Here is a 17,004-nt window from a genome sequence, read left to right on the forward strand (position 1 = left end):
CATTGATATTTAAAATATCCATTGATATCCATTGGACCATAAGCTAAATTCTGAACACCGTAATGATTTAACTCCTGCATATTAGTCCTGTTTTAGCCTCAAATGTTTTTATTGTAGACTGCACAGGGGTGATGAGATTCCTGAGAGCTGTTTCCTCTCTTTGCTTGCAGGGAGTGAATCCACGGTCAATTCTGTGGCTATGCGCATTGTAATGGGCAGTTGGTGGCTCTTCACCCTTATCGTGTGCTCATCCTACACAGCTAACTTGGCAGCTTTTCTCACAGTATCCAGGATGGATAATCCTATAAGGTAAGAGTCTCTTCTTAAGAGGAAGCTGTAAACCTAGATTTCACAGAAATGTATTACCCATTTGAACACTCATTTTTCTGAGAAGAAGATAACTCTAGGAAAATATGCACCTTATTTTCAGTGGATGCTTTTCTCCCTGCCTTTCTCCTTCAGTCTGGCAACCCCCGAACAATTTTGACAGGTGAGTGTAAGGGACAATGGCACTTTAATTGTGCATTACTCAGGGATAGAGCTCTCTTGTTTATTTGTATTTTGTTTAACTAGAGCTCTCACTACTTGAACTACAATGTTGAACGTTGGGAGGAGCTGCTACCTTTAGGGAAATGTATAACCTTGCACTTCTAACCCTCAATGTGTAATTTTATGTTCTGAGTATTTTGATATGCCTTGTTGTTTATAGTATTACTTGCATGCAAGGTAATGTAAGATGTAAAATAATATGAGCAGTCTTTTAAAATACAGAGGGCCAGATTCAGTGGGATTATTTGCAGAAAAAAAAGGTTCTGCTCAACAAGGAAAAGGTAACCAAATTTGACTCCAGGATAATAGATGCAATATAGCAGTGATTTTATTAAATTTATATATAATTCTGTGCATTTGTGTTGACAGTTATCACAGTGATAAATTACAGTTCCTGTAACAAACCCAATTTATTTTGCATCTTTGACTTCTTTCACCTGCTGTCTGCTTACTAGTCCATGTCCCATGAGAATATATTCAATAAGCCCAGTCTTTGGACAGCTCATAAGAGCTGCTGTTTGTTTGGTGTTCACATTATTTCCAGCTTAACTTCTTGTTGCCTACTTGCAGGTAACAGTCCTTTGAATGAATGAGGTATCATAATAATAATAATAATAAAAACATTTTAAAATAAATGTGTCATCTCTTTTTGACCAGTTTTGGAAATTAGTAGAAATAAGAACTCTGAGTAATTTCTGGAAGTAACAAGAAAACTACCTCAGAGTATCTGAGAGTCCTGTCTGCAAGTCCTCATGACATATTATCAGGATAAAGTTAAACTCAATGAATACATAGGTGAGTCAGAAATAATTATCTGGAAAGTTTAGATAATGATCTTCTCAGCTGCTTCTGAAAGTTCTAGTTCTTTCGTGGTAGCAGTAATGGTCTGTTTTGTCTACTGAGCACCTTCCAAAACTAAAGTTCAGAGGAGGACAAAAGCGGAATGAAGTATAGTCAAGAATCTATTCAAAAAAAAAAAAAAAAAAGAAAAAAAAAGAAAAGGTACAGATCCAAGAATTGAATTTTAGTTTATGAGATGAAGCCTTTAAAGCTGAAGTATTAAAGCATCTGCAAGGGAGGTTGATTCTTTTCCTTATTAGATTGAAATATGTTACTAAGAATCTTGTTGTGAGAAAAAAAAATCTCAGGTTAATCACTTGGAAGAGAAGTTGTTTGGTAGTGTCTGGTGGCTTCAGAGCACAGTCTGTCTTCTACCTTTAAAGATGGCAGTTGCTGAGTTGTAACTCTAGGCCTATCCACAGTCATGGAAGTGCAACTTTCCCAGCATCACATTCCATTTGTACAAGGTGAGAGTACAGGAGGCAGAAGGCGTTGTAAAGTGATCTGCAAACATAATCATCCAGGTGCCAAGACAAAAATGTCTAATGTCATTTAATTTGCCATAAGACACACTGCCTGGGGTCTAGCTGGTTGGCCAGGTGGGTAGGAGGGTCTCATAAGTCCTGTCAGCCACACTGGGGTTGATCCATGTTATCTGGAGTGCCTGAAGTGGTCCCAGTTGCTTTGGTGAAGGCATTCAAGTCATTCCCCAGATAACCTGAAATAGCAACTGTCCGAAGACTCTGTTTTGACAAGCAGTTGATAGGACTGAACTAATTCAGGGGTTGGCTTGTCTTGGTGACTTTTTGTGAAGTTAATGACATCTTATTTAGATCTTGCTACTCTAAAAGATGCTTCTGATCTAAACCCTGCCATGAAAAGCTGCCGGACCCTCAAGAAAGAGATGAGAAAGGTTTAAAAAAATGTAAACTAAAAAAAAAAAAAAAAAGTTATCCAGTTTCTTTATTGAGTCTTCTTCCACTTCTGAGCTATGGTGACGATGTTTTCGTGTCCCCACTCTGTAGGAAGACATCTTTTAAATTGCCATAGCATCACATTTAGAGTGAGTATTTTTCTAAGAAGGTAAAAGGTTCTTGTCTTGCGTGAAAGCAGCACATCCTGGTCTCCCAGCTTCCAGTCCTGCTTGATTTCAGTGCAGTATGATGACAAGTGAGGATTTTCGCCTCTCTAAATTTGCCACCGAGCTTGCCTACATTGTGTCTTTCATGGACTCAGAAGAAATATTTATTTGAAGTCTGTTTTCCCTCCCAAAGAGGCACATTGGGTTATAACTGAAAATTTGTTCCCAAGCTGAGAGCTACCCAATCCCTCTGTATGCGCTTCCACTGTTAGGAAAGCAACTCCCGTCCTTTCAGTAATCTCTCCCGCCCTAGAGCAGCCCTCTGATGCTCAGTATTGACGGTGCTAAATTGCCAGCAGGGGAGAAACTGGTATATGGTGCTGCAGTAGCTGCAACGTAGTTAGAGCTTTCATTACAGGCCTGATTTTCTTCCCAAGCTACCTCTAAAAGGCCTATTAAAAGTTGTTTCAGCTTCAAATTTGGCATGCGTGGCCTCTGACTAGCAGAATAGAAGTATGGGTGATTGAATAACTAGGTGTCAATCAGCCTTGTGTAGTACTTACCTCCACAATTTCACTGCCAAACAAGTGTATCATAGAAATCCTAAGTGGTATTTATTAGAAGTGCTTGGTGAGACATTCACTGAAGTAAAGTTGAGCTGCTGGAAGGCAAATTTTTTAAATTAGCATCAGATGAAAGCCTACGGGTGAAGAAATAAGTTTTTAAAAATTCTGATATTGGCAATTCTTGCAAGTTTTTTCCCATCCTGCCATGAGTGTCAGGATCTGCCTGTGATTCACACAAAGGTGAAATAGCCAGAGTAGGAGGCACAGCAGAGAGTAGCTTTGATAGGCTGGTTTTCTTTCTAAATTTCATAAAAGAGATTTTATAAATCCCCAAAGGGTTCTGCAGTACTGTGCTATCAAGGTGCCCATATCCCTTGAAAGAAATATTTTTCTTTTCAGAAAGAACAAAAGTCTTTCCTTGGATTTCCTACTCTGGAATTTCCTGCTAGGGTGGTGTGCTGGAAAGCATAAGTATGCCGAGTCTGAGACATCCATCAAAACTTTGGGCTTAAGGAGATGAAGATTAGCAGAAAAGTAGTGTGAAGCTGCAACACTAGCCTCCATTTTCCCTGTGCTAGTGAGTGGTATTTCTGACCCTCTTTGCTCTTTTCTAGCTGCTTCTTGGAGGCTTCTGTCCAAATTACTGCTCTTCTAAGTTTTGTCTCTGTGCACACATTCCCCACCTCACAACAGGAAGCAGGGAGGACAAGAAGAGGGGAAAAAGGCAATAAAGTGATTGCCTCTTTAGGACTGCAAGATTTCTGCTTTGAAGGAGATTCACAAAAAGAGCAATGCTCTCTTGAAGGGATTTCCAGACCAGACATAAAGAGAAGAGCAAGAAGTTATAGAGTTGGCCTTGCAAATAAATGATGCTCTATTTTTGTTTTCAAATAACAATCAGACATATGCTTAAAGCCTTTTACAGTCCTTGACAAATTTGTTTAAACCCAAATGATTTGTATTTGGTATTTCAACATTTCATTTCAGAACTGTCTGCAGATGAGAGGTCTTCTAGTGGGTCAGTCTGCCAAATATGGTCTGAATTACTACATGCAAATTTGTCCTTTCTTTTGTCTATTGCATTTTCAAACAGCCCTGGGTTCTGCTGTCTGACCTTCCCTTTGTAATTATGAGCTTAATTAGCAGTGACTTAACTTCCATCTTCATTTCTTGTTAACAAGCAGACTTCACGCAGTTCAGTAGCTACATTGATACTCAAGGTTAGGAGAGCTTATCTGATGAGAAGTAAGAATCATGCAGGAAATAAAGGAAAAAAGTAGGCTATTTACAAATTCAGGTGAGTTTAAATTTAAATTTTTATCAGATTTTTAAACTTTTGCAAATGCTATGGATGTTTAAAAGTATCTGTATACATGCACTTGGTAAACACATCAGTACATATAGCTTGCATAGAAAAGCATGTTTTTTATGTATATATATCTGTATGGTTTTTTTTGTGATCTGCAAGTTCTTTATCTGCATTTTAATCCCCAAATTTTCAGCGTTTTCGGTGACAGTTGAAGATTTACTGCACCTTAGTCATGTTGGCAGTCTGGCACTTGGAAGACTTGGGTCCAGATTCTCTATCATAGGCTTTATTTGATCTTTGCAAGCTTAGCCTCCTGTCTGTATCTGTTCCCCGTTTGTGTAGCATAGTAACATTTTTATGTCACTTATATGGCATGTTGTCAGTTTAGCTGCTTTAAAGATGATACCCAGAAACCACCATATTACAATAGCTCTACAAGTATCAAAAAGATGGATTTTATTGGCTGCATGCAAAATAGAATTAATCTTAAAATACTTCAAAAGAAAATATGGAAAGTATTTTGAAGATGTCAGCTAGAGAAAGATGAACAAAGATTTCATGTGCTTATAGTAAAGTGGATTTGATAAGATTTGGTAGCAAGAAACAGTAATTTCTCTGAATTTGCAGTGATTTTGTCTTGAAATTCCTTGTGCTTGAAAGCAGCCTTCCTGTTGTTAATGTCACGCATGGCTTTCTGATTTTTTTTCACTGGATTTTTTTTTTTTTTTTTCATTTTGTTATGTTTAACTTGCACAGTGCTCTGTAGTCTTTGTGCAGCACCTCAGGCACATTGGCAGGAGGTATATATGAATGAGCATGATAAAAAATAATCACCATGATTATTATTTAGGGCCTGTGAGCAAAAGTTTCAATCATTAAGTAACTAAATTAAGTACACCCATAAAAACTAAGCATAAAAAAAGAGTGTAAGATGGAAGTGAGTGAGCAGGAGTGAAAACAGCCAAGTTTTTCTTTTTACAGAATATCCTCTTTTGAAAGCATGCAGAAGAAATGACAAGTTAAATGCTCAGCAAGCTGTGCAACAGGGCACTGGTTGTTTTGCCTTCACACACTGTTCAGGAGAAGACACTACAGTCTGGTCAGCACTAAATCTCCCATCTGAAACCTTTCCAGGTCATTGTCATTGGTGCAGTGACACACTGGGTGCTCTGGAAAACCCAGGGCTTCACAAAGTCTGCAGTTTTTTGGAAAGCTCTCTGAAAAGCTGGCATATATCATTCAACTGTAGCTTAAAAAGGATCCTAGTTACTCCTGTAATTTAGCAAGCAAGCAACCATATATGTGCAAATACTTCCCAAGGCTATTTTTTCTGAAGGAAAATGAGAAATCTCATCTGAAAATTAAGATTGCATTGCACCTCTCTTATTGGTATTGTAAAAATGTGGCATGTAGTGAAGAAAGATGGAAATGCAATGCATACTCTCCTCAACTCTACTTTTGTAATGCCTGGAGGAGGGCCTATCTTGATTTGTTTGTAATATTGGGAAGTTCTGTGACTGAAGTGGGTTGAGACATCTGCATTCAGATGCACATACAGTTGAGAGAAGTAAATGATATGGATATGACGTTAGCAAAAACTGCCATCTGTGCAGGTAGCAACATGATTTTCTTGCTTTGGGAGGGTGAAAATATAGCAAGAGCAGCAACTCTTCTGACAGTTCATCAACATTTACATGGGTTTGTTCTGAAAATCTGATAGCCAGGCTTCTCTCTTCTCATCTGGGTTGAGTCACCATAAAAGTCATATTTTCCCATGTTAATAATTCACTAGCTATCCATAGAGTAGCTGTATGCATTCTGCATACATGAAATCTCATTAACCCCTGACTTTAGCCTTATTTGTTAAAATGTGTACTTCCTTTACATTACAAATGTGATATCTATGGCTTTTTTTGGTTTTTCTGTCTGTCTCTTAAGGAATAAACAACGCAAATGAGAATAGCAGAATGTTTTTGCTTAATAGGATATTTCTATTTCCTTTGTTTTGCTCTAAAGATACTGATAGATGTCTTTCATTAACTGATAATAAAATCTAATATAACAGGATATTAAAAAGTCACAATACTGATTACTGCAACAAATCAGAAAGAGATGTTCTTAAAGCTTCAAACGTCTCCTAACTGTAAAGATGATCAGAATCCATCACTTTTTAAGGGCAAAACCAGAAGTAAAATAGAAATTTTGTGGTGAATTCTGTTTTGGAGGTGCATTCTGAATGAGGAATGACCATCTAAGTAGACTGGCCATTAGCACTGAGTGCTTGTCTTTCACTGTTGAAGGAATGCTGTAGTTTTTTTCCACTATGGAAACTACCAAGTAGGTATTTATTTGACTTCCACAGCAAAATTATCTAATGCTTTTGAAATGTTAATATACAATTCTGTATGTTTGCCTGTTGGGTGTATGTGCTTTTCTTTCAGACAGGCAGATGTTTTACATGCCTCTAATGCATATATATGTATCTTCATCAAAAGATACGTAAGCAAAGACCCTGAGAGTGAGGAGTCTGAGAGAACCTGGAAAATATCGATATTTTCAGAACATGTATTAGTGAAACAATTACCCATAAAAAAAAAGAAAAGTCAATTACTGTGAAGTAGCTTGTATTTTCTATTGTTTGTCTTTGATGTTGACAATCATTATAACAGCAAGCTCTACCAGAGTCGTCTGTGCTCTTCTGACCTGGCGTAGTACAGGATACATTTTTCCATGGAATTCAGAATCACTAAGAGTAGAAAGGTATCGCTGAGAATGGCCACAGCCACAACAGGCAAGTGAGATGGATTTGCAGAAGTACCAAAAATTAATAAATATTTTATAATAGCAAGTTACCCTCCTGTTCCCTACAACATAAGGACATAAAATTAAACTAGGTGCAGCTACTTAAAGAAGGCAGCAGTATCTGTTGTGTGGGGTGTTTTTTTTTTTTTTTTTTTTTTTACTTGCTGTCAACTCAGGCAGAACATAATGAGCTTCGTACTCTGATATTATGTATTTTGTAAAGCACTTCACTTGTTCCAGTACAAAAAATATTTCTCATCTTGCACGAGTGTTCACGTACATCAGCACGTGAGCCATGGTCCCCTGAGTGTCAGGCTACAATCTTTCAGCTCCAGAATTTCTCACTCATCTAACAGGACAAGTATTTCTATCTCCTTTTCTTTGTTACTGTGTTTTCAACAGCAGTAAGACTGACTGTGAGCATAAGAACTTGCACTGAATTATTTTTCTTCGGATTATTTTGACTGGAAGGAGGAAAAGGAAAAGAAGGGAAAGAATGTAGGTGGGCTCGGTGCAGTGCATGTATTTCATGTTCCACTGATGAGATCAGCCGTGAATCAGGAAATCAGACTTTGCATGGAAATAGCTGGGTATAGGCATGTGTCTTTTTGCTAACTCGGTGATAGGAACATTAACTTCAGTCAATAGTTGAAGCAATCGTCTTTGTGCTGTAGCACATGAATATTAAACTCTAGATTCATTACTGTTGTAAGGGGGATTTATTTTCGTCTTTCTGTTTTTTTTTCTGCTATGCTATTATATTACTCTGTGAAATGGTGAAGTGATTATACTATTCATTTATAGAAATACTTAAAAAAATACTGTTATTCTTTTGGGTTTCCAGGCTCTGAAAGAACTCTTGCTGGCATTATGACAGTCTCTTATCATTTCTTCTTGTATTTCCTTCACATTAAGATAGTTTGCATCAGTGTCTTTGATATGGTCTCTTTCAGGAATCACCGACTCTCTTGTAGTCTTTATTCTTTAAATCATTTTCCTAAGAGACCTTATCCTCTAGTTCCCCCAGTCTGTTGAAGTTTCCTCTTTTGAAATGTCTTACTCTCTTACCCTGGCTCTGTTTTTCATCAGCTCCATCATCTTGTGATTTTTTAAAAAATCTGATTACTTCCTCTCTAGTGTTTTAACTCACATCTAAAATAGCCATTCTCCTTATAAATGTCTCTAGAATAATATCCTTTCTCACACTAATTAACTCTTAATCCCTTTGAGTGATATTTAGAGTAGGCATTTTAAGTAAAACTTGTTCTGATACTTTTTGAAATGCTTACAGACTGTCCTGCAAAGATTACCTTTCCTTTTTAAAGAAGGATGCTTTAAAAATTGAATCTCCTTTAAGCACTCCTAGAAACAGTAACTGAAGATATATATACATAAATATTTATAGAGGGAGATGGAGATTCTGGATGTTTGGGAGGAAAAAGGAATTGGGAATGTTTCCATTTTGCTAGAAACTAAGATGCTACCATGTATCACCATGAGTGCGTTCCTATTAGTTGCTGTGTTACAAAAGACTTTCTGGAAGGAAAGAAAACTTCTCTGGAAAGAGTTGCCTGTTAGCAGTGGAAAGATTATGAGTGTTCTTTCTACTTCCTAGGCTTATCTGCCTTACTGAGCAATGTTCTCTTTTACTGCATGCATGCCCCTTATAGCATAATACAGAAACAGTCTCAGGCTCGTCTGAAGATGAGGGAATTGTGTTGCCTTAGAAAAACTATTTTGATACAGCTGCCAAAGTTCCATTGAAAGAAATGTAATCACATGATAAAGTCATTTGCCTTCTAGAGCATTAACATCAGCCTTGGAAAATAAGACTGTTTTTATTTAGATGCTTTATGAATAGTTATATCTATCTAAATAAGCATAGAGAACCAATCCAAATAGCATAGGTATTAACTCTTATTTTTCTTTTATATGGTGATGATACAGTTTGCAAGCTAATATTTCAAGGTGTGCAATTAGGCTACCCAACAAATTAATTAATCTCAACATAAGGAACATATTGTTTTCTTCATTGTAGTGCTATGTTTCCAATGTAAGATTCAATGTACATGTAAGACTCATGTTCAGGGTGGGGAGGGAGAGACAGAACTGTAAATTCTCTTTTGTGTTGCCTTCTGACTTGTCCATGAGGTATGGTGGGAAGTACCCCCCATACCCAGCACTTGCCACTTGGGTCCTCAGAGAAGCAGGCAAGTGGTCTCCAGACGTGGGCGCATATGTGATGTGTCCGCCTCAGACATCAGGAGGAGCTGATGAGAGCTCTGTGTGCTCTCAGTACGGATGAAGAGCCCTGTGTTTTGATTTCCCAAGAGAACCTAGCACGTGTTCTAGCAATCAAGATGCATCTTCAGAGCCCTTCTGTTTTCTTCTCTTCTTTCTGTCAACATTGTTGCCTCCTGCTGTATTCCTTCTAGTAAGAAAGGATGTGAAGCTATTTTCTAGCGTTGCTTTCTACCTCTGACGGCTCTGGGCAGTGTGAGTCCATCCAGCCTGTCCATCCTGGCTGTGAGGTTGCTGCCTCTGACATGGGCACCACTCCCGAGTGTTTCACCTTTCCCTTCAGCAGGCATCTTCTGCGGCGTGCGGCAATTCCTGGTAAATCAAAAATTAACAAGAAGTTGGATAGGACCTTTCTTTGCACTGAGATTTCATGGACTTTAATAGAACTACTCACAGCATAATGGTATCCTAACAATCTTGCTATAAAGTACCACTTGCCATGTATAAGAGCTTTATAATCCAGCACCAAGATGCCAAGCTTACCCATTCTCCACTCTATTTAATTAAAAAGCTACTCTTTGTCATCTGAGTGCAAAACAGAATGGCAGCAGCATTAGTACTTATAATGCCAGTTGAGAAGGAAGAAAGCAATTTCTTCCCTCTTGATCTTAATCATTAATCTTCATTAGGCTTTTTAGCTTCCAAATATGAGTGGTAGAAGACATCAGTGTAGCAAACAATTTAAAGTGCATCTGCATAAATAATAGAGGTAGTTTGTTATTTTCATTGTAGGTAAAAGCATGTGTCAGTCGCCAGATGTGCCTGATTCAGACAATATGATTTTCATGCCAAGTTTAGGGTATGTCTGATTTAGGTGAAGTGACTTAAACCTGCTGTTGGGACTGAGTTGTTGTTAAGCACCAGCTGCAGTTTTTATTTTAATTAATATTGTAAGGAACAGAATACCTTAGCTCAATTAACATGTTAACCCTTCAGGATATTCAAAGAAAGGTTGCAACGGCTTAGTGATTTAAAAATAAATCAGAAGAGTGTTCTAAGATAGCCCAAAGAAATGCATTTCTCCCCTGAAATACACTATGTGCTCTAGAGATGCTCTCACTTTTTTTTTTTCTTGCTACATTATTTGGACTTCAAGTTGCTCCTTGCTGTCAAGCAGAGTATGTAGTGTGGGTAAAAGACTCAGGCTAACCAAGAATTTTTAGTTGGACCAGGTTTGAAGGGTGAGCAGCAGCTATTCATAGCTCCTCAGAATCCAATTTCAGGCTTTGAAATTAAGACTTTGAAGTGAATCTGTGAATCTCTTACAAATGTGCTACTGTGACAAAACTTTCCTTAATTAATTTTGAAAATCTGCTCAATGAGTTAAGACTTCAGATGTAGATTTGGGTGTACAAAGTAAAGCTCTGGCTTTTAAGAACTTGAGCTTGCATCTTCAATTATTCTGGCTATCTCTGTTTATTTCTACTGGTAACCTGCAAACACAGTGGCCACACTTAGATAGTATCTTAAGGATAATAGATAAGAATAATATCTTAACTAGAACTACAATGGAAAAATAGGCTAGTGAAGAGAGGTATGGTAAATACCCACTGTAAATACAAAGGAAAGACTGTCCTCTGTGTTCACCTCTTCATTTAGAGAGCAGATAATCTCATATGGGGTCAAACAAACCCAGCCATGAGAGGAACCTCAGTCAGAGATCACTGACTATGAGGCAGCCGTGAGTCCAGCTTTGAGGTGCAAGGTCTTGGACGTTCACGGGTATCACTGTTCACGGAGCTATTTGTCCTGCTGTGGTTTGATTGTTTGCTTTTTGCTTGTTTTTTTTTTTTCTCTATTTTTTAAAGTTTTCAGTGAGAGTAGTCATCATACCTTATTCAGTGAGAGGAACGTCATACCTTATTTCCCACAGAATAACTAGGAAGCTGTAAAATGTAGAAATAAAAGATTCATAACAAACAACAATAAAAAAGTGAACTGATCGGTGAGCAATCTGACTGGCTCAGAAATCTTTTGCCTTTATTGCCTGGAAGACCTTTGGATCAGAGGAGGTTTGGAAGAATACTTAAAAAGGCTGGTCTGGCCGTCAGGAGATGAGCTTATTACTAGCAACATAACAAGTTTCTCTGTGTGCGGTGCTGGCGAGGAGCCAGAGTCTCAGCTCTGAGCAAAACGAAGGGCTAAGATGCAGTGACAAGTCAAGTCACGCTCCTGCGGATCGCTACAGATGACCGCGCTTGCTGAGGTGCTCCCAAGGGCATCTCGTAGGAAAAGCAATGGAAAGGAATAACCAGGGGCCTCATTTTGTTTACAGAAAAACCTGTTTTACTGATGATGATGAGAATCCACTTTGATTTTACAATCCAAGTTTGAGTCTTAGCCAGAGAAATTATAACATCTTCTTTTGAAAATGAGCCTATTTCCTAAGTAAAACCTGCAGGGTCTCTTTTGCTCCTAAAACTCTTTGGAGCGCGGGGCAGCCTAATGGCAGCGTTCAGGTGCCATTGTGATAGGATGCTGTTAGGTGATCATGTAATGGCCAGTCCATAAAGCTTGCTGTTTAAGGGGAAGAGCAGGGGCCTAGGCGAGCTCATAGGTCTTACTGGGTGTTCCTAGACCAGCCCTATTTATATGACATTTTATTTTAATAAGTAATAGTCAATCCCCACACTTAACACTCTTTCGCTAAAATGGGGCGTGCTACATTTCGCTACAATGGGGCTTTGTGGTCATCCGTGCTTGCTTTCAGTGTACTGGAAGCAAGCCTCCAGCACAAAAGCCCTTGCTTCTGGCACAAACAGAAAATTGGATTTTTTTTGTTTGTTCGACTTCTACAGAAATGCTGTAGACCGCACAGAGATTTGCAAAGCAAAAGTGAGATCTCATATGATGATGTAGAACAGATTTCTGCTTCATCCGAGGCTCTCGGAAAGCATGCAAAGCCAGCAAGTGTTCTGCTGATAGTGTGTTAGCTAGTAGCCAGTAATTAACTACCAGTAAAAGCGTAAATAAGAGTGCGTGTCATTTATTAGTTTTTTAACTGCAGTTTGTGCTTCAGTGGCTCAACTCTCTGTTGTTCTGTTCTTCTAGGACTTAATCCTGCAGTTGCTCTGCAAGAATAAAGTCCCAGTGAAATCATTCAGCCTGCATCGAATGCCTTGCTGCATTGAGAACTTAAAGGAAGCTTAGTTTCATTTCTTTTTTCTTTTATTTTTTTCCTCTCTGTCTCATTGAATGTAGGAGCTGAGGGTAGTGGAGATTATTTCAAAGGAATTTAGTAATTGTAACAGCTGTAAGATTTCTGTGCTTTTGGTGTGTTGTGTAAATATTATATTGGATGTTGTCTTTTATCTTTTCCTGTTTTATTCTTGTGTCTCTGTGATGCTGCATGTCTACAATCTTGAGCGTGTATCTTGGTGAGTGGGGTTGATCTCCCCGTCAGGTACAAGCCCCTCTGGGACTGCAGGAGAGAGACAGTCCCAAACCCACGGCAGAAGGGCAGCAAACCTGTTGCCGTCCCGCATCTGTGGGGCACGCAGCAGCACCCCCTCCTCTGGCAGGAATACAGCTGGCTTGGCTTGCTTTCCCTCTGCAAAACCCCAGCTGACCAGTGTATTTTGCCTTCTGTTGTACCTGAAAAAGGGCAGAACGTCCCAGCCTGAAATGAGGCTCAAGAAGCCAGCAGCAGGAACCATTTTCATCCCAGACACAGTTGCTTGATAAGCAGCTGCTGCAGCACCACTACCTGCTGCAGGGCTCGCTCCAGTATTTGCTTTCGCTCCAGTGTCTGCAGTGCAAGCATGCGGTTGGCATGGCAGGGGGCTTTAGGACACGCGTCGGTCACATTTCTGATATCACTGGAGGAAGGGCCCTGCTTCGTGTGTAGTGGCTGTTGCTGCTCTGCGGCTGACGACCAGCACGTGCTCCGAGCCGCCTGCGTTGGCCCATGGCCGCTTCGCTGCCACGACCAGGGAACGTTTGGCCCTGGCTGAAGGGCTGCGGTGTCCGTCGCTCAGCACAGCTGCTTCTGCCAGCGCCTATGGCCTCCTTGGAGAAGCTCCTGTGGGGCCTCTTCTGTTAAGGCTTTTGATTACTATTCAGAGTTAAGGTGGATAATGTTTTTCAGATGGGCAGCTGGTGAAATGAGCTTTATATGTGAAATATAGAATGATGTAGTTGCTGGCAAATGATGTGATCTTGCAGAGTATATACTAACCATTCAAGTAATACTGCTGCTTCTACCTCTGCATCAGTAAAGCTAAAATTCTGCTTAATTTGTTTGCCGGAGAAACTCATCACTGCACATTACAGGACTAAGGCAGAATTAAGAGCAGGTAAAAGTGACTTTTATTTGCAGCGAAGTGGAACAATGCAGGATTTGATCATGTCGCTGTGGAGAATTCAGCAATCTAATGACTGATTTAAGAGCTCAGCTTGGTTAATCGTAATTGCAAATAAAGTCAAAGCAATGCACAAATTAAAACCATGGGCCTAATTCTTGTGAAGTCTAAGGTTGTTCGATGTGGAGTTAAACCTGCTTCTATTTAAATATTCTCTCTACTAAAGCCACTGCCATTCTATCAAAAATTTGAAAGCTTTTATTGGTCTTAGAAATAATCTTTAAAATTACTTAGTTTATATGTCTTTTATCTAGTTCTGCAGTTGCTAATAACTTTCTTCTGTGTATATGGGAACACATGGGAAGTTCATAGAAATTTGTCATACTACATTTTTATTTAATAGATGTTTTGTTTCAAAACTCACAGATACTAGAGATATGTCAATTCTAATGTTATCTCGTTATTCAGCTAATATATGTCTTCTCAGAATAATGGAGTGCATATTAAGTGTTGATGACTAATGTTTAGAGGACTAACTGTTATTCTTTCATTCATTTGTAAGTGGGCTTCTGCTTTTATAACTTAGATTCAGTAGCGCAGTGAAAGCTTAGTGGACCTACATTTTGGAGTCAATGGGACTATCTTCACCTAGTGGTAGCTTATATCCATAACATTTTTTTTTCCTAGTTTTCACCCAGCTTAACTATCTGACTGTCTATAGACAAGTTATCAGTGCTGCCACTCGCACCACTGTGTTGATCCACCTTCGCTTTCAAAGCTGTTCAGCGTTTCACAGATTCCCCTCTTCTGCCTGTGGCCTCACCTCAGATGGCAGCTCTTTTGGCATCAGCTCCATGTTCAGCTGAAAAGCTGAGGCCCTGCGTCGCTTGCCCACTACCAGGGCTGTCTTGCAGCGGCTGGACTGGTGGTATTACCAGCAGCAAACACTAGATTTTCCTTTGTTCACCTTGAATTAGCAAATAAATCCTTTCAGGATGTAGTTCTCAGTGATTTTATGTCTATAAGTGTGAAGCTTTCTGCAGTTCATGATGGGGAGAAATCTGTTTCAACCTTTTGGTTTTCTGCTGATGATAACTTTAATCAAGTAAATATCTTTTCAGATGGGATTTTATATGCTCGATTTCAGCTTAACAGGTCTTTCTTTTGGCTTTTATTGTTGGTATAAGGATGACAAATTCAGCTGCTTTTATTTTTATTTACAAGTTTGGCAGGTTTCCTTTTCCCCTTCCATGAATGCTGTTAGGAAAACAGTTGTAGGTAAGGACTGCAATTATATTTGATTCTATAGATGTTATAAATACCTAGCTTTTTTTGGAGAAAAGTTTGAAATAAAATTGAGTAATTTCAAGGTATTTGGCATCAGAAATGTAGAGCTCATGATATATGTTTTGTAATGCTTTATTTAGGTAGAGCGGCATAAAACTCATCCTCCTGGTGCTGCTTCAGCTCTGTGGCACCTGTCACCTGAAATTCCAGTGTGCTCCTCTGAGCAAAAGTCTCCGGATTGTGGCTGCTGGAGCTGAAAGAGGAACTTAGTGCGTTCCCTGCCCAATGTAGAAAAGCCATAAATGTATTCTGCCTTCTCTAGAGGACTGAGGGATTAGTAATTAATTAAGGAGCCAGTTTTAATTGATAGAAATTATTTGTACTGTTTTGGTTGACAAAGCACAGTTATGGATATGGAGGGAGATGTTCTGAAGCGGACTAACAGCGTGGGAGAATGAGAGCAGAGTGCTGACTGCCACTTGTATGGCTAACCTTAAGCTTTATTATTCCCTATGGTGTCCATGCCGATAAGCAAACAGGAACCACGATACTGCATCATTTTAAATCATACTGTGAATCCACCAACTGCTGAAATACTGATTTTACATAAGTAATAGCAAAGGGAAAACTCCCTAGCAGAGCAGTGGCAGTTGCGAATGATAATGAGAAGCTACGTCTAGATTAAGGGGCTGTCACTATTCCTATTACAGTTTCTCTAAGGCTGAAGTCAAGATGAAATGGTACGTTTATTACTGTGGTGTGAAATCCTGTTACTTTGTGACATCATGCTGCTAGCTGATTGACTTGTTTACTGTAGTGGAATTTAAACACAAGAATCCAGATGTGCAGTTTTCTACAAAGTTCTAAAAAATGAGGAGGAAGGGGAAAAAAAACAAAGAAATATATATATATATATTTGTCTTTTGGAGCTCTTTCTTTTGTTTAAAGACATTTTTATTAAAATTGAAGCATTTAAGTTACTATGGATAAAAAAGAAGAATACGTAGTTTATTTGTTTATTTATAGGAATACCAGGAGCCTCTTTCCTTCTTGTCTATCTGTCTTCCCCCTTTTTTTTTTTTTTTTTTTTTTAAGTACTTTGATCACATCTGATGGATCCTGCCTTTCACATGAAACACATTGTAGCCTGCAAGGGAGGCTGCAGTTTTTTGAGGTTGATTTAATTGATCAGAAGGTGCTTCAAAGCACCTGCTGACAGTTTTAGATGGTGTGTTGATATAATTCAAGCAGGAAGTTTTTGTTTATAGCAGTTTCAAAATAAAAATAAATTTATAGTGGAAGACCGTTTTTAGCCTACATAGTTCAAACAACACAATCTCTCACTAGTAAGAAAGCATCTCCAAAAAATGTAACTCATGTTGTTGTTTTGACAAATATTTCTAGTGGTTTAACTAGAAATGCTAGCACAAATATTGCCCTAATGTTTATTCCACAGCCTATAGTTCACATCAGTATGTTTCTCAAAACATAAACATTGAGTTTTTAGTTAACTTCATGTAAGTAACTGCAGCTGCATTGCAAATTAGTTGTCAAATCTAAAAGGTATAACTATGAGGGTTAAATATTTTAGCTTCTAGTACAGTTATAAACTACACCATTTTTGTTGTGATCACCAGCAGATACATTCACTTAAATCAATCGGTTTACATGTACTCCCCTATTGCAACAATCACACAGTGGATTTATTTATCTACAAATTGAAGTTCAACCCCTGTAACTGTAAATGAGGAACATTGGCTTTTTCTGCTTTACTAGTTTTATCTTTAATCACACTTGCAGAGAGTCCTTAATGGGTTGTGAGATCCAGTAACTGAGGTGGGAAGGTTAATGGGCCATTCTGTTATGCTGCAGTTTTTTGTTGCAAATAATTTGAGATATTAAATGCCTGAAACCTTTGCCATAAAAAAGTAAGACAAGAGTTTGAGTCGTTAGAGAAGGTGGGTTCAC

At 38.7% G+C, this 17,004-nt stretch overlaps 1 protein-coding gene across 2 annotated transcripts in view; it reads left to right on the forward strand.

Annotated features, from left to right (window-relative positions):
- Window positions 1–17,004, forward strand: part of GRID1 (glutamate ionotropic receptor delta type subunit 1) — a 411,120-nt gene that overhangs the window by 361,183 nt on the left and 32,933 nt on the right. For both annotated transcript variants that reach the window (XM_026043010.1, XM_026043009.1), the window contains exon 12: window positions 171–309. In XM_026043010.1, the coding sequence (XP_025898795.1) occupies window positions 171–309 (139 nt within the window). The remainder of the gene's footprint in view (window positions 1–170; window positions 310–17,004) is intronic.

Source organism: Nothoprocta perdicaria, unplaced genomic scaffold (genome assembly GCF_003342845.1).
Source record: "Nothoprocta perdicaria isolate Ctin4 unplaced genomic scaffold, notPer1 scaffold_32, whole genome shotgun sequence".
NCBI lineage: Eukaryota > Metazoa > Chordata > Aves > Tinamiformes > Tinamidae > Nothoprocta > Nothoprocta perdicaria.